At 38.7% G+C, this 18,364-nt stretch overlaps 1 protein-coding gene across 1 annotated transcript in view; it reads left to right on the top strand.

The window, feature by feature from the left end:
• The first annotated feature begins 3,015 nt into the window (after positions 1 to 3,015).
• The window catches only part of LOC102192090 (inactive phospholipase D5), a 55,346-nt gene continuing 39,997 nt past the window's right edge, over positions 3,016 to 18,364 (top strand). The window contains exon 1 of the mRNA XM_005727302.1: positions 3,016 to 3,286. Within this exon, the coding sequence (XP_005727359.1) occupies positions 3,281 to 3,286 (6 nt within the window). The 5' untranslated portion in view covers positions 3,016 to 3,280. The remainder of the gene's footprint in view (positions 3,287 to 18,364) is intronic.

Here is an 18,364-nt window from a genome sequence, read left to right as displayed (position 1 = left end):
TCCTGCAGAAGGGCAGATGAGGTAAATGCTTTATATCTGAGATTGGTTGCACTTCAGTGGTTTCTCTGTATTTAAACAAGCTATTTAAGGAATTTAAACAACAATTATCCCAAATTAAACAATAATTTGCCACCTATAATTGCACATTCTCACTCTTTCATAAGTGGTTGAATCTGAGAGTTTACGTCAAACAAGTTCTCGGTCATTTCCTCCGAGAAACACTTATTTTTGGTTTAGTCAAGAAGGCTGCCTGGATACAGAGGACAGGAAGCAGGAAACTAAAAACACCTAATTTGCTGCTTTTAAAAGACGTAAAGGCTTGTGAAAAATAAACTTTCTCATGCTTCTTTATATGTGCTACAGTTACACTGTACGCTGACTAGTCATAAACAAGTGTTTAATTGATTTTCTCCTGGTTAAAAAAATAAATAAATAATCTGGAGTGATGTTGCACTTGCTGCCATTCGGGTCATTGTACTGTTTTTATACTTAAGACAAGGAATCTTATAAAAGTGACTTTATCATGCAAATACCATTTGAGGCAACATGAATATTGACCATAGGTGTGAACATGAGTGTGAGTGGGTGTCTCTCTGTGTGGACTGTGACTGAGTGGGTTCCCTCTGGGTAATCTGGATTGCTCCTACAGTCCAAAGGTATGCAGTTTGTGGGTTTAACTGGTTATACTAAAATGCCCACAGATGTGAATGTGAATGTGAATCATTGTCTGCGTAAGCCCTGCAGCAGACTGGCAGCCTTTCCTATGCCCTGCTTCAGCCCTGTGGCAGCTGGGGTAGACTCTAGCCCCGCACAACTCTGAGTTGGATAAGCAGAGGAGAATGGATTGATGGATGGATACTCCTGAGGGGGAGATTGTATGGGGTGCAATTGTAGTGCTGAAGAGCTATTGTCAGTGCAAGTCATTATAGCATATGGGTGGTTGGGTGGGGAGAAAAGCTGTTCCTTAGTCTGTTTGCATGAGTATTGTATTCATCTGTATCATCGGCCTGATGGCAAAAGTTGAAACAAAGGGTAACGGGGGTGTGATGTGTCTGAAATGATGCTGCTCGTTTACTTCCTCAGAAGAGTGGTGTAGACATCTTCCAGTTGTGGGAGCTCGTTTAGTATGCAATCTTCACCACACGGTGTAGGTCATCCGCTCGGCTGCTTTAGCAGCTTTAGTACCGCGTCATGATCATGTTTGTGAGGATGCTCTCGGTGATGGTTCTGTAGCAATTCAGCACCAGTCCCTGGGGGAGATGTGCTTGAAATACTACACTCGAACAGAAAGAGTCTTGAATGACTGTAGTGAATGACATGGTTTTTATCACCTTTGTAGGCACTCGATCAAAAAGGAATAAATATTGCTTGTCCGTCTAACAAATAACAGTTTCAGTGGGCTGTAGTCACTACGCAGGTAGCTTCCATTTCCTAGGGAAGAACTGTCCTTGTTGTTTGTTTGTTTTTTGACCAGGTTTGAGGACTGAAAGTCCATGTCAGGTGGCTGGACATGGTAAGTCCAACAAATTTTAATCTCTGCATACTCTCTGCTGCTTAATATACTGTTGGGATTTGTGCCGTGTTTACTTTTTATATGACTCTCAAGTCTTGTCATCTTCCATTTAAATAATCAAGAACATGTCTAATAATACGGATTTTAAGCTTTTATGAGTTTCAGCTAACGATCATCATTGTAGCCTTTCACAAGACTGGGTACTGTAACAGTGTTTTTTATGGGCAGTAAAGCTATCGGATAGCTAGCTGCAGGTGGACCATAAAAGACACAAAGGTATTTGTAAGGGCTTTAACAAAGAAAAATTGACTCTAGTGTTTTCTGCTCCATTCTCTGCTGGTCTGTTCTCATTGTTTTAAAAATGGTTTCACATACCTTCCGACTGTTTGGCCATTTTCTTGTTTGTTTGTTTTTATTTCAGTCTATGGTAAGTTTAACAATTGATGTCTGATAGATTCTAGACCTTAAAATATATACTCCCATCTATCGCAGGAAAAATCCCAGAAATGTGAGCTGTTACTAAGGGGGGATAAGCAGGAAAGGAAGAAGAGGAGGAGAGCCTGATCATCTATTTATTGTTTAATCCTCCATCTATATGGCAGAGACAGAAATTGTCTGATAGTTGATCTTCTATTTAGCTCTAATCACAAAGCCCTGTTTCTCTTTGTCTCTTATTTTCTTATGCCTACTGCACTGCGATGATCGCCAACTTAAAAAGCGTACTAGCACCCCCTGTTGGCTTTTTTCTGTCAGCACACAGCTGCAGGGCAGACAGACTTTAAAAGATTTACTATCTATACCCTGCATCTGAACAGGATCTGCTCTGCATTACAATGTGCTGCCGATGTATTGCTTTTGCATACTAAGAAGTGTAAAATAGCATTACTTTGTCATATCTCTGCTTGCAGTCAATGAACTAAACTGCACTGAGATGTATTGAATCAATGCAATTTAGTTGCATTGGCTGTGTTTCACTAGGCTCACTGCCTGCACTTTGTTTCATGCTGTGCCTCTGCAATTCCATCATGTATTGCAATTCTGTTTTAATATCTGAACAAACTGGATTAGTATTAAAATCAATAGACCTGAAAAATCAGATTATTTACAGAAAAGAAAGAGTGGAGGAGCTCACTATTGCAATAATGCAGGGTAAGGTGAGACAATATAAGCAGGAGAGGCAAGTGGATGTACAGTGAAAAGAGAGGAGAGTCCGAACATCTATTTATTCTCTATTCCCTCCCTGTTTTGTGGGTCTGTATGGAAGAGTGGAGAAATTTGAGCTTTCTATTAGAGAGAGAGAGGGTGGTGAGACAGTGCAGGGGAGGGAGCAGGAGAGTGAGAAGGAGGTGAGCAAACATGCGATATGGTGGGATGAGAGGAGGAAAGGATAGAGAAAGAAAAGTGAAGAAGGAAGCTAGAAGGCAGATAGCTCAACAGATAGATAGATCTATATATAGATAGACAGATAGAGGTGTGTCCTTTTATGTTTTCATTCATGCAGTTGTAGGAGAGGATAGGAGGAGCAGCGCTTTCCCTCTCTTTCATTCTCTTTCACACACATATGCACGTGCACTTACAAACGCCAACACATACATTTTCTCTGCCGAGAGGGATGGACTCTCCTCCCCTGTGACTCCCAGGGAAGAGAGGAAGCAGCGGATTTTGCAGCTCACACACACGGACACATACTCTTTCTGTCTCTTTCGTCTCGCACATCCGGAAGAGCACATGTGTTTCCGAGTGGACTAACAAACAGAGGGATGCGTCATGAAGGTGGGCTCTCTACTATAAAATGTGTTTAATCTAAGCAGGAGTGAGTGAGCGAGTGAGTGGTTCTATCTATCTATCTATCTATCTGGTGCAACCTGTGTGCTGCATGAGAAAGTCATATGTCTCTTTGTTAGTGTCAAGTGCTCTGATTGTTCTTTGGCTGCAAGTGTTTTTTTCTGTTTTCTTAGAGTGTGAAGATCAAGTCTTGAATATAGGGTGTAGCCATCAAGGATAGTGGTGCTGTGGGATATTGTACTTTGCCTTTACTTTATACTCTTCTCTGATCTTTGTTTATAGGAAGTAGGTCAAAAAATATCTTGAAATATTGCATGTAATGTGAAGTCATCCATGCTTTGGAACTGTGCATACTCATTCACACTTAGACCTAGATACAAGGTGCTGTATTGACTTGGTCTTGTGACTATTTTATCCACTGCTGTCTTTGGCAATCAGTGGAAAATGGGTTTATAAGTGCCTTTCATTACTTTATCCATAAACTCAATGTGATTTTCTGCATTTCTCTGTTATTCTTTATACGAATCTTATTATATTTTGAGGCAAATCTGTGTACGGTCATCCATGTCACGGTAGTCTTTGGGTTCAGAAATATAAAGAAGTCCTGTTGCCTTCTTTTCAAGCACTGGAGATTTTGAGGTAACAAGGTGGGCTTTTGTAGGTGCATTCATACTGAGTGGATGGTGAGGATGCAGTAAAAACAAAATGTGGTAAAAAAAAAAAAGAAAAAAGAAAAGAAAAATGTTTTAACCCTGTATATTAGGACGCTTTCACATTTTTTCTCTCATGCCTAATTAGAATCACAGAAAGTAATTGATGTATTTTTTATATACATACAATTTTTAGGTCAGTTGGATGATAAGATTAGCCCTCATTTAGCTACAGCTACAAAGCTACAGGACTACATTCACAATTGTATTCCCTGGCACATAAACTAATAATAAAAACACACACAATGACATTACTCAATGCCAACGAATGTTTTTTGATCTGCATATTAATTTTGCATGCATTATGACTCATTATGACTCATGACATCTATGTATTAGAAAATATTGCTAATGGAATGCTTATGAATTCAGATTATAATACTGGCTACAAATGCGATTTACAATTATTTGTTTATGGGAAATAGTTATTAGTCGATATTGCGGGACATACTTAATTTATTATTAAGAGGCTTACAGTAAATGCTGGCAGACAGTTGTGCTGAATATTTCTTTTTTTTTTAACATGCATTAACATAAAAATGTTTGTTAATGTTTGTTTTTTTAAATATTTTTTACATTGTTAGCATTTAGTGTACAATAAAGTTATCTTTTATTATGTCTCAGACCTCAGTTATGGGTAGCCTATTAAAGTGACTCTCCAACAAAAGTCAGCAGGTAAAGCATCCAATAGATACCCTGATACATAATAACACCGTTCCCTAAACATCAAAATATCCTGTTTACTGAATACACAAGTTTGAAGCAGATTTCATCACAGTGCAAATAAAATCAAAGAATGCTGGAGGAGGACAGCCAGACTAATCTTGTCCAGGCTTACCTCACTGTGAACTGCTGGTCAGCTCTCACTGGCCGTGATTCACTGATTAGCGCACAGAGCATGACTCAGACCCATACAGATATCAGGCTGTCCTCTTTTTGTGGTTTACTGAAATTTTATATCATGTGTGTGAACCTTTGACAACTATAAATTTTCCCAGGATCTTTATAGGAATGTTCTATACCAGTACTCTATGTCCCTGATCCTTCCTCTCTATCTCCGTTTCTCTTTGTCTCCTGGTGCCATCAGTCTTTCAGCCTGGGTACACATAGCACAGGCTGACAAGTGGGCTGCTGGGCCAAATTGGACTGGCCAAGTCTGGCCTACTACACTCTGTATATATCTATGGGGAAGAAGAAGAAGAAGAAGAAGAAAAAGAAGAAGAAGAAGAAGAAGAAGAAGAAGAGAGGTGGTGATGGCAAAGGAGGGCAGGGGGGGAAAATGAGAAGAGAAGAGAAGAGAAGAGAAGAGAAGAGGAAAATATGATTACAGAAATAAATGCGCCATGAAAAAATAATAATAATAATTCTGCTCACAGACAGCATCAATATGCTGGATACACAGACACACATTCACAGGGACTCATACAAACAGACCCAGAAGCCATCAGACCATGGTGTACAAAGCACCAACAGACAGTAGAGCCCCCAAACACCTGAACTGGTATCCATGGCAACCAAACTACTAGCCCCTGAATTTTAGCCAAAACAGAACAGCCAGTGATTTATCTGTGAGTGATATCTCTACAAAGACAGGTCAGTCTGGCCTGATCTCATTTTTTGAAGAAGAATGTGTCCATTAAAGGTTAGAGGTTCGATTAGTCGTACTTCAGGATTAAAGCGGTCTGATTTACTGCATTTTGCCTGCGCGCAGTCTTCCCCTCTCTGGCAGTACGTGTTGCGATTGTCAGTGAGAAACAGTAATTGGTAGATCTAGCTAACAAGGTGCACACTAATACTAAAAAGTCAGATTAATACTCTCTCTACATAAAGAAGGATTTTCCTGGAACAACTGTGGCAAAGGAAGTGGGGTAGGCTTCAGTCTAGAAATGCTGTATGCATTATTGGGATAATGAAACAACATAGTTATGCTATGTATGCATTTAGTACATCTAACTGTAATTTCTGTCACAGTCAATATATGACGAGCATCCTTATTTGGACTGTTGTAACCTTGCTTCTCTGTCCTCATGCTGCAGTATCCTCAGTGTCAGTGAGTTCAGTTCAAAACCATGGTTACCTCAAGAAAGAAAAAGTATAAGAAACTGGAAAATGATCTTTCCATCAGTTTCTTATTCTTAGTTATTTTGTTCTAATTGTTAAAAAAGATAGAATAAAGCAGTTCGTATACATACTGTAAATGTTTCTTTGTTAGAAAACCAGTCAATATTATATCATCTGGGCAAGCTCTCATAATGCTTCAAGCATTTTCTGTTACTGAATTAATGTCACATATTTAGCACTATGCACTCTCAGAGTGGTTATTCTGTTGCAGTTAATTGGGATAATGAACACGTTTAGTATTGTAGAGGCGTAAGTGTGGAGAACACGCGTGAATAGATTAATGAATCTCGTTCTAATATGATGTCTCTTCTGCAGATGTCACCTTAGGACAGCCCTGAGGTTGCTACCTGCATACTGAGTATGCTTAGTTGATTATATAATTGCAGATGGAATAAAAAGGATAAAAAGCTGAAAAAATAAAACTGCAGAAGATGCCTATAGAGCTACAGTTTGTGGTGTCTTCACTATTCATTCTTAAGCACTTTTAAAGTAATTTAGCATCAGTTTCATCAGTAGACAGACCTGCATGACTTATTACTTCAATACTAGTGTGAATAGCGTGAAAGGGGATTTGATTTTCGGTTTGTTTGTAGAGATTTTTCTTTCCTTTTTTTCTAATTTTGTGTTGACATTGTTCACATTTGACAAAAAATCTTTTTGTGGGTGGGTTTATTTATTTTTTCCTTTTAGACTAAACTGTGCTTTTAGTAATTTTAAATATCCATCCATATTTTTTGGCTTATTTGGGGCCGGGTCGTAGGGGCAGCAGCCTAAGCAGAGAATCCCACACCTCCTTCTCCCCAGCCACCTCCTCCAGCTTGTCCGGGGGAACACCAAGGCGTTCCCAGGCCAGCCGAGAGATATAATCTCTCCAGTGTGTCCTGGGTCTGCCCCGGGGCCTCCTCCATGTGGGACATGCCCGGAACACCTCACCCAGGAGGTTCCCAGGAGGCATCCTTGTCAGATGCCTGAACCACCTCAACTGGCTCCCTTTGATGTGGAGGCGCAGCGGCTCTACTCTGAGCCCCGCCTGGATGGCCAACCTTCTCACCCTACCTCTAAGGGAGAGGCCAGCCCATTTCTGCCGCTTGTATCCGCAATCTCATTCTAATTTTAAATATAATTTTTCTTTTTTCTGCATAAGGTCTAATTAATTTTTTTGGTTTCTGTTATGATTTTTGGCAGGGTTGCATTCCTCAAACAATTTGTCAGCCTTTGCCATTTCAAAGCTACATTTCTGCTTTAAAAGCTACATTTTGAAATGTCATATTGATATACTCAGTAACCTTGTTTGCACCACCTCTGGTACAAATAGATGGATTTTAGTTGTATAGAGTTGAAAGCTGTCTGGGACTTGTCCGTAAGACGATTTAAATCCCCTGTTTTGTGTCAATCATTTCCCCTAGGAGTTGAAAGAAGACTTTCATTTAGTTGTGTATGAAAAGGTGGATTGCTATCTAACAGTAATGCACTGATATAAAGCATGATCTACACTAGATCACATTATTGAGGAGTTGGCCTGTGTAGCTCTACCTACTGAATCCCCTTTAAAACTACAGCTGTCTCTGCACAAGTTTACAGTGTCGTACCCACTTTAATTTATTTCAGATTCAAGGTTGTTCTGAAGGGTTGGTGGTATGTGTGGTAATCAGGGGAGAATGACCAAATTCATGGTGTTGGCCTTGTGGGTTGACAACATCAGGTCCCCTCACTTCTGCCCTTCACTGATTCCGATTGACACATCATTCATCACTAACACTGCACTAACAAGGGTTTAACAAGACAAAGCATATAACACCTCTTAGAACATCACAAGATCTTGTCGGAGAGAAAGAGAAAATGAGATTTAACAAACCATTAATAATGAATGAACCTGGAGGAGAGGAGAGGACGCTGACTCTTTGTTTCATATATTTACATTTCTGCGGCCTGCTGTTTTTATAAATTGGTACATTGTTACAGTATTAATTCATTACATAGCTTAGAGGTAAATGTAATCCAGATTAAATTTCACTAAAGTAATAATACAACAGCATTTCGTGTGTTTATTCACTGCTCCTACGTGCAGTCACTACCCGCACTTTGTCCTTGATTTGTCTAAGACAGTCCAGTTGTGGAAACCCATCTATTTCACAGGTGACACAGTCAGTCTGCATTAGTTCTCATTAAGTTCCTGTCACTACTTCACTTCAGTCAACTAAGGGTGACACAGCCTGCAGAGGGATGATCAATTTGTTAAAGAAGATGTGTTCTTTTCGTGCACCTATCGAAGAGTATGGATTTTTTTAAGTCTTTAATGGGTCTAACTTACTTGCCTTTTTCCTCAAATGATAAAAAGAGAAAAATGAACATGGCATTAGCATGATGAAGTTAAAGTTACAGTCAGGTGAGTGTTTGAGGAAGTCCCTTTCCAGTGCTGTTATTCTTCTTTCTGTGCATTCTGTGCTGCTATTTTTTGTGGCTCTTAGCCTCTTCCATCCATCCATCCATCCTTTTCAGGGTGGCGGGGGGCCTATCCCAGCTGTCATAGGGCGAGAGGCAGGGTACACCCTGGACAGGTCGCCAGTCTGTCGCAGGGCCGCTCTTAGCCTCTTTTAGCTGCTATTAGCTGATGTTAGCCACCGTTAGCCTCGGTTAGCTACTGCTAGCCTTTGTTTTCTGCAGTTGCCTCTGTTAGTTAATATGAACCTGTCTGTAAGCTACTATTAAAAAATACTAAAGGGGGGGGGACTTATATTAGCCCCTCTTAGCTACTGCTACCCAGAGCTAGTGAAACTTTAGTTGAAGTTGATATATCCCTGTTGGACTGATGCATAGTGAATAAACTCTCATATGATTTTAGAATGAAATTCTAAAGGAAAACGAGCAACCAAAACTCCAAATAACTTTCATGTTCAAAAAGGAGCAGAAAGAAGCATAAGAATATTAGGCCACGTTCACACTGCAGGCAAAAGCGCATCCAATCGGATTTTTTTGACCCTATGCGACCCATATCCGATCATGGTATGACAGTGTGAACAGAATCCGATATTTTCAAATCCGATCTGGGTCACTTTCGTATGTTGTACTGAATCCGATACATATCTGACGTTTTAGAAAGCGACTGCTGTTTGAACGGTCATGTCGCATTAAATCCGTCTTTTACGTCAATGACACAAGACAGACGCTAATTATTAGCACTGGAGAAGCGCCGGAGAAGACATCGCGAACGCTTCCTGGCCATCCGGTGAAACTGCTGGGAAGACGACGTTGGAGAAACGTTAACATTTTATTTGTACTGTATAATCTGCAGATTCTGACAGAAATCTGCAACTATCCTTTGAAGCACCGCTCCTCTCTAAAACAGCAATAAGGATAATTATTAGGTTATCTACATTATTATGTAAATAACAAAATAACTTAAAGCAAAAATTGGGAAACGTGAATTCCGAAGTCTTTATATTAAGGGCCATCAGTCAAACAATATTGTTTGCTCTGGGTCTAAACAGAGCGCGTTGTGTGTGACATCTTCTTTTGCGCATGCGGGCCGCTTTGAGCGTTCACACTAGAGCGCGTTTGCTGTCGCATTTTATTTGTAGTGTGAATGAGCAGACAAAAAAATCGGAATTGAGCATTAAGACCTGCAGTGTGAACGTAGCCTAAATTCCAGATTCAAGATTCAAGACCCTTAACCTCTAACCCAAACTGTTTATATGAGGGAAAGTATTATTTTTAGGACACTTGAACCTAACATTAGTAGTGGCATAATGTTAGCTTAAAACCAGATGTTGCTGTTTAGCCAGCAGTTTGTAGGCTGTTCGGAGATTGGAGGTCTGCATGTCTAATCTGCTTGCAATAAGTAACTGCGATAATATCAAGAATAAATAAGCATGCCAATGCACAATTTCATGTGTTAGAGCCCTGACTTCAGTTCAGGAGATGAGGCTTGAGGTGAAGAGGAAAAGGATGACATTTTATCAAGATGCTGGTTGTTTTGGTCTTTTTGCGTTGCATATTCGCTTCTTTGTTAAAAGGGACCCCTTGTCAGATGATACTACACAGGTATGAGCCTTCATATCTTGAGTCAGAAAGTTTAGAAATAGATGAAAATTTGCTTGCACAGCAGGCAAATGCCTAAGAGTTCCCTTCTCCTCAACCTTTGGCATACAAAGTATGCAGCCAGTCTCTAGCCACACACATAAAATGCAATTAGACAAAAAGCACCATGTTCAAGGTGGCGGGGAAACATGGGAGCTTCCACAAACCGGTGCCCTAAGTTAATGAATTCATTAAAAAACTAATGCATTAGTTTGGCAAAATATTTAAATACACACTATTTAATCTATATTCATAAGTAAAATATTCTTTATATTATATTCTAATCTCAAAAAATTACTAATCGCACCTTTGAATGTTTGTAAGTGTTATTGCTGGGTTCAAATGTACTAAGTAGCAGGGGCTTTTCTGTGTATAATTTCCATTTTTCTCCATGTACTGGAGTTTTCTCAAAATAATCCTCCCACAGTCCAAAGACATGCATGGCAGGTTAAATGGTTATTCTAAATTGGCTGAAGCTGTGAGTGTAGCTGTCAGTCTCTCTCTTGGAAGACTCTATCATTCAAATATTGCAGCATAAATCAACATTTTTCAATCTTGTGTTGTTCAGTAGGTGTAGATTGAAGTGTCCCAAATAAAGTAGTCATTGAACATATAGTATCCATATATAGACAGAAATATACAGGTAGGGAAAAAAGTGACTTACCACCACCTCCAGTCAACCAGTGTTCATCATTTAGCACCATCTAGCTCTAGTTTCAATCGTCTTGCTCACCTGATGTAAAAAAAAAAAAAGAAAATCATCATAATCATAACCATTACCTTCATGTGCAAGAGAGAGAGCGGTTTAACTCAACATGATCTAATGGCCAGATCTGAATAGGCCACAGCAGGAGTGCAGATGATGTACAGTAGGTATGGTTTATTGTGACAGTGTTATTAACAGTGCAAAAAAAAAAGTGTAGACTCAGTGATTTTAAAGTTAGCTCCCTGTCCTGGAGTTAAATCTGCCACTAAACTTCTTGATGTGTTAGCTCATTACTCTGAGCATCAGCATCCCTGGGGCTTGCAAGAGGGCTCGAAGGCCGGAGAAGGAGAAGGCTGGGAGACTGTCAAGGCCATACGTATAATAAAATTGCTGTCACAAACTTTGCTCCAAGTAAAATAGTGGCAGACAAAAAAAATTGTGTCAAACACCACAGAGTCCTCTACATCATAAGATAGACAGGCAGCAATGGCAATTTTATCGATTTTTCTCACTGGGGTACCCAAACATATTTAAGAAGCCAAAACATTGATAAACTAATATGTTTGTGTAAAGAATGAAAGGACCATAAAATCTAATGATGGTTTAGCCAATCCTGTGCGATAAGAAGTGGGATACTGTGGAGGTATTGTACAGACGATACAGGAGCTGTAACTTTCCATTCCGACTTTATTCATCTCCAAACTACAACCCCAGCAGAACCCCTCCTCCCGACCTGGGTGTGAGTGAAGCCCTCTGGTGGCCACCCTAGCCACCTAGCCTAGCCACCTGTGTCATCAACCGCCTTACTGAAATACCTCTTCACCTTTAAAAGTTGTTATGAAAAGATAAATTAGCTACAAAGTCAAAAACCTGATTATTTCTGTTGTTAAATTTGGTATTTTTCCTGTAGGACACCTTGTAGGAGACATTAAATCGTTAAAGTTGATTTGGAGCCAGCTTTAACTAGAAATTAAAATTCTTTTTTGCTGAGATATTTCTTTATGGACTAAAAAAACGCTGAAATTGTGAATCCTACAGACATCCTGGAAGTGTGGAGAGAAGGTTCAATACCAAGTCTTCTGTAGAACTAAACAGCGATGATGACTTTTAAAATAAAACATTTCTGTTATTGAAAGTAATTGAAGACTAATTAGCTAAAGAGCCAAACATCTCTGTCTTTTAACACACCTATACAAACGCTTCACATCATACTTACTTAGCTTAATTTCCTGAAGATTTACACTGCCTCTACTTGTCAAACGCTGAGCTAAGCTATTTATATCTAAATGAAATGCTATGGACAGTCACACTCACAGAACTGATAGTCTGACAGCATAGCACGGACACCCAGACATATAATCCACTCACACCAGAGACTAATAAACGCTCAAACGTGTTGTTCCTGTTAAATGACACTTTGTCACAGAGCTGCTACTTATTCATTTATTATAATTACAAATACACTGACACAAGCGCTCAAAGCCCAAATGCAAATAGTGCCGCACTCTAAGGTTCTGTGCATTGTCAAATGTTGTGGTCATTACAAATCTCTGAAAAAGGTCATGGTGCACTGCAGATATAGCACCCAAGCCCCTTTTGTGGGGCAGATCATCTCTCTGTACTCAAGCTAGGATGAAAAAAAAGTTGCAGCACTGAATTGAGTTCAATCAACAGAGTTTAATGGCTAATTTAATCCATGTGTAATTTGTGGATAAATTTGCATGAAAAGTTTATGTTATCACAGAAAAAAAGGTCTTCAGCTTTCATAATCTTATCATTTCTTAAAAGTTTAAACATGATATTACTTTGCTCGTTGTTTGGCTGCTATCCCATTTCTAAAGCTCAAAGGTCCAGATAATTATTTTTTTTTAAAGAGTGCACAGAGAGATGAGCCCTTATTGTGAATCAATTCATGAAGCTCACTCTTTCAGTGTTCCCTTTTTGTTCCCCGCCATCGTTGTAATTTAGCCTAGGCCTGTGACTTGTCAGGGGATCGTGCCCAAGCAGCTCTACTGGCAGATCTTTAATGAAACACTTTGGTGCACAAAGCATGTGAGTGCTTCAGTGGATATGTGTGTGTATGGGTAGTCATAAACCATTCTCTGTGTCTGTATACACCAGCTGAGCCAGTGTAATTTAACATCCTGCTGATTCCACCACAGACACATGGAGTCACAAACACATGCACAAACAGTGAAGTGCGGTGGTATGACCAGTGGCAATAGGATACATTTGCTATTAAAGATATGCAGGAAAGTCAGGAAATGCCGTTTGGATGGTCGGAAATGTGGAGAAAAATGCATTGGTATGCAAAACATCTGCTTTTTAGTAAGATGAGAGCACCGTCGTGGTAGCTTTAGTACTATAGTCAACAAAAACATACAGTATATCGCTTGTATTGCTACACCAGCAGCAGCGTATTGCAAGTGTGATTTTGTGGATTGCTTATGTTTAGAAGTTCTCATGTGTGTCTGTGTGTGAGAAGGAGGCAATGAGGGCAGTGTCTTTCTTTCTGGACAGTAATTGTAATGCGAATGTAAGAGGAATAATAAGACATGTGGGTAATAAAATGGTGTTAAAAGTAGATAGAATATCAGTTATTCAAAGCGGTTTTCTTATTAAACACTGTAAGAGAGTGTGGTGGAGCAGCTATGCTGGAGAGTCTACTCTGCAGAAAGCTAATAGTACAACTTATAAATATGGTATAACACAATGCACTTTGATTCACATGCAGGCGCTGAGTGGAAACTGTCTTGCATTGGGTTGGACTGAATCCATTGAACTACACATTTGCAAAAATGACTTAGAAAGCAAAGTTGCGGTTATTTATAAATTCAAAAAAATATTAATTCGTTCAACATGTGAGACAGTTACACCTTCAACAATTACCATATGTATAAATAATTAAATATCAAATATCAATGCATCACCAGATTTACAGACAACACAGCAAGTCCAGATGAAAACAAGCCATACAGAAGATTCAGAACAGCATGTCCATCAAAGAAAGCAATGTGTCTTATCAAAGCTTCTATTAGATTTTTTAATAGGAAATATTAATTCCATTATGAAATGAGTCACTTGCAACGAAGGCCCCTATTCAAATTAATGTCTGACTGCAGCTTCTTTTATAATGTGTTTAAGTTCAGGTTAGAAAAGATTCAGAGGAGAGAAGACAGTGATTACTGGATTTAATGTTGCTTTGTGACTGCTGGCAGTCGAAAATCAACATCTGTTTACTAATGAGTTTGCCACAAATTGCCACATCACATTAGAAAGAATAGCCATTGTTTCGTTCACGACTTGTTTCTGCCTAAAATCACCCCTCCTCCCATCATGACCGCCACCCCCACCACACACACTTCAAAACAAAAACAGAGAAATTAAGAAATTAAGAAAATTCCTGATATCAACAATCAGACTAGGACAAGAAATATAATGAAACAACGATGAAATTATGCTACTATGTGTGTTTTTGGTTTCCCAAATTTAGCACATTTCTTTGAAATACAAAGAGATGAACAAAGGTGCACGGTCTTTGAATATAATTAAGTTTCACAGTGAACAGTAAGAAGAAACAAAGATGATAAAGTCCTAGCACTTTCTGCTGAACCAGCAAAAAGCATACAGCCCTTACAGTCTGTGCTAAACAACCAACTGCTCCCAGCTGACTGGATAAAAGCTGATTAAATGAACAGCTAGAGCGCTGAGTGGGTGGGTCAACAGTGGACTCAAGTCTCATCATGGTCAGCAGGGTTCTTATGTCATTTTAACAGGACTGCGAATGACTTATTGATTTTGATAACACAGGTAGTATGAATGGACACAGGCACTTTGCAAGAGAAGGAGGCATGAAGGGAAAGTGTGAGCGAAAGTAGATTGAATGCATGATTGTGGTAGATGTGAAATGTTTAAATGTGATAACCTCTTATTAGTCAAGGCGAAAACAAGTGTCCAGAACATGTCTGCAAACAGACTATATGAATTACAACAGTATATAACACTTTGCATCTTCAAGTCCTTCCTGGTCATGTTTCTTCTTCTCTATGAATCAAAATAATTTCTCTGTCTTCTACAGCTTATACAAAGATGCACAAAGACAGACATTTAGAAGTGTACATCATCATTTGCAGGTCAGCTTCAAGGCCAATGCTGACTTTTGTTATCAGAGATTGACAACGACCTCTGTCTGTTAAGAAAAGGTCAAGGAAGAGGTCCGCTGAAAGCTTTGCTCAGAGAGAGACAGACTGCGTTGCCTCACCTGCCTGACCTTTAAAAGATGATGCATATAGATGCATATTCAAGACATAGTTTGGTCTTAAACTTTTCTCTGAAGTGCAGGACTCTGAACACCAAAAATAATTTATTTGCATTTTCCATGACGACAATGACACAAACAGATGAATGTAGATAAATGTAAGTTATAACTAGACCAACAAAGAGTTTAAAACCTACCCACCACTCAGGATTGGTGAAGGGTTTACCATCCACCATTCCCAAGACACATCCAACCAGTAGCAGTAGGTGCAGAAACCAGTCAGTTTTAGTGTTTTAAGGACAGAAAGCTGCATCAGTCACAGTTGCTGTTGTATTTCATCCCCTCACATCCCCACATGCACTCTCAGGTTCAAACTGTCAGCATGGATACATGCTGCAATCTGTTTGCTCCAAATTAAACCGTGAAATATGTTTTTCTTCACAAAACCCTTTTTTATACAAAGTGCACAGCATCTGAAGACGTGACACTGTGGATTAAACTGGATGATGGATCGTTTCAGAAGGCCTGAACAACACAAAATGTGCTAACCTTCAACCTTAAGAAGGATTCGAGGACTAGAGATGGAACAAGCAAATTGAGAAATAGCAGCACAGTTCCCTGCTGAGCGGGAATTGATGAGATTTTTTACCGAGTTTAGGTATGAAGGTTCAAGACTGTCAGAGTAAATCTGGGGAAGAATGGAGCTGCTGGGACTGTCTACCTCTCTAGCTCCTTTCATTCCCAGACTTTCTTTAGAAGTGATGGATGGGCTTGCTCCAGTGTTGCAAACGAAACAGAAACGATTCAATTTAGAGCGACTGATGAAAAGTTTTGTGTACTTATAAAGTCGTTTGTCATAGAAATTAAATCAGGGAACACAAAGTGACATGAAGAAATGGGATAAGACACTTCATGTGTCTCAGTAGCTTTGCAAGCATCTGCCTTTTTTATTGTCACCCCACAGAAATTGAATCAGTGTATATAGGCTACAGAATTTTTTCAGTTAGTTTTTTCTCTGTGCAATTTGTGCAATATGTTCAGAAAATTACACATTTAATATGTTATTGTAGTTTAAAGGCTCTTTTGGAAGGTTCTGCTAAAAGAATCACACAGAAAACTAGTAATTTTCATCCATCAGGAAATAAACAAGTTGTTGTCAAGGCAAGCTGCTTTTTGAACCAATCCCATTCAGATAGTGATCCGAGACTGAACTGCGTGACTTCAGGATAATTCTCTCTCCAATGTTACCACACCATGTCTCACCATCTGTATACCAGTTTCTAGGAGAAGTGCAAATATTGAACAGAGGAAGCTACTGTAACAGCAAAGGGCCAGAAAGATGGAGCTAACAGCGTTTTGTTGTATGTTTCCAATAGTTTTTCATTTAACTGTTCTTCAGTGAGATGAAAAAAACAAAACTTTCCATTTAGGTTTCTGGTAACACTTTAAAATACGACCTGAGAATAAGGCACAAATACCCTGCACTTTCTGGGGCATGGGTCATGTTATGGAGTGACTAAGGCACAACTATCCTGTACTTACTGTACAATTTGCAGGTAACAAGTCAGGTTTTTGCAGGAAACAATGAAACAAGTATATTGTAAGTACACTGTACTTTCTGGGGCAAGGGTCGTGTCATTGGGTGAAACTACAGGGTACATAAGATGTAAGATGAGGAAATATTGTTTGTTTTCTGGTATTTACCATGAAATAATCCAGTTCTTAAAATTGCTTAATTAAATTTTATGTTATTATTTTATTGTTTCCAGTAAAAAACAACAACAACAACAAAATTACACGTAATTACAGAGACTTGTGCCTTAGTCGCGGGTGCTACAGTGTAATTGTTTCATTGTTTCGTGGGTCTTGCAAGTGACGCATAATATGGCTTGCATTTCATAAAGTACAGGGTACTTACAGTGTAATTGTTCCATAGTTTCTTGCAAAACCTGCCTGCAAAATGCACATAAGTACAGGGTACTTGCACGTCATTCGCGGGTTGTGTTATAAAGTGTTACCAGGTTTCCCTATGTCTAATTTTTATATTAGATTTGACACTTGTTTGTACATTTTTATTGCTCTCAGAATAACATGTGATGAATGACATTGTGTTAAACACAACTCGTTAATGAGGCGCATCATGTCTGCTCTGCTCTATGTGAGAGAAGTTATAAAGAAAGGAGAAACTGGTGTAACCAAAGATAACAGCCCTTCTCAGCAGGAAAAGCTGAAGCTGAAAAAAGATTATTATTTAACTACTAAATGTTAATTCAGTAATTCATGCATTTTATTCAGCAGAATTTAAGTCAGATCTTATCTTATGCATTAAAGCATGATTCCCAGTCTCTTCTACAGAGTGAGGAATAAAAAAAAATTGTGAAACTCTAATTACTATGGTCTATATTTATATATCGTAGTTAAATAACCTCTAGCTGCTGTGTGAATAAGTGGATGTAAAATGTGTCTGATGTTTTCAATTTTAGATTAAATGAAATACACTCTGTTAACCTAAAAGATATACAGTATAACATGTGAAGTGATTCCATTAAACCCCAAACATAAGCTTTTCCTAAAAGAAGGTTTTAGCTAGTTTATGTGACAAAACACTGAACAAAAACAAAGTAAAAAGTAACTAAAAGTGGTATATAAAAATAAGATAAGATAAGATAACCTTTATTAGTCCCACACGTGGGAAATTTGTTTTGTCACAGCAGGAAGTGGACAGTGCAAAAGTTATGAGGCAAAAATTAGAATACAATAAGAATAAATACAGTACACAACTGTACAGAATAGAATAAAATAAAATACTATATACAGTAGAATAAAATAAAATAAATATACAATAAGATAAAAATAGAATACAAATACAAATACTATATACAAATGGTCATAGATGAAGTAGATGAGACTCATACTACTGTCAAAATCCCTTTACTTGACTCTTTTAAAGCATAGACATTCCTATTTGCGTACATGGGTCATTTTTAGGCAGAAGGAACAAACTACTGACAAATAAATTGACCTTCCGCTACCTGAAAACATTTAGCACATCATGAAAAATATAAGAAAGAAGACCAAACTCCAGCAGCTGGTTTCCTCAGTGCCCATTTAAAGACTGTTGTTATATGGCGTTATTTTTGTGCCTCTATTTTGAACGCATGTAAATAAGAAGTACAAGTGTTGCATTTTGAGGA

Source organism: Pundamilia nyererei, unplaced genomic scaffold (assembly GCF_000239375.1).
Source record: "Pundamilia nyererei isolate P.nyererei 1_Seehausen unplaced genomic scaffold, PunNye1.0 scaffold00024, whole genome shotgun sequence".
NCBI classification, from domain to species: domain Eukaryota; kingdom Metazoa; phylum Chordata; class Actinopteri; order Cichliformes; family Cichlidae; genus Pundamilia; species Pundamilia nyererei.
The sequence above is the reverse complement of the archived record's forward strand: the minus strand, read 5'-3'. Positions and strand labels throughout refer to the sequence as shown.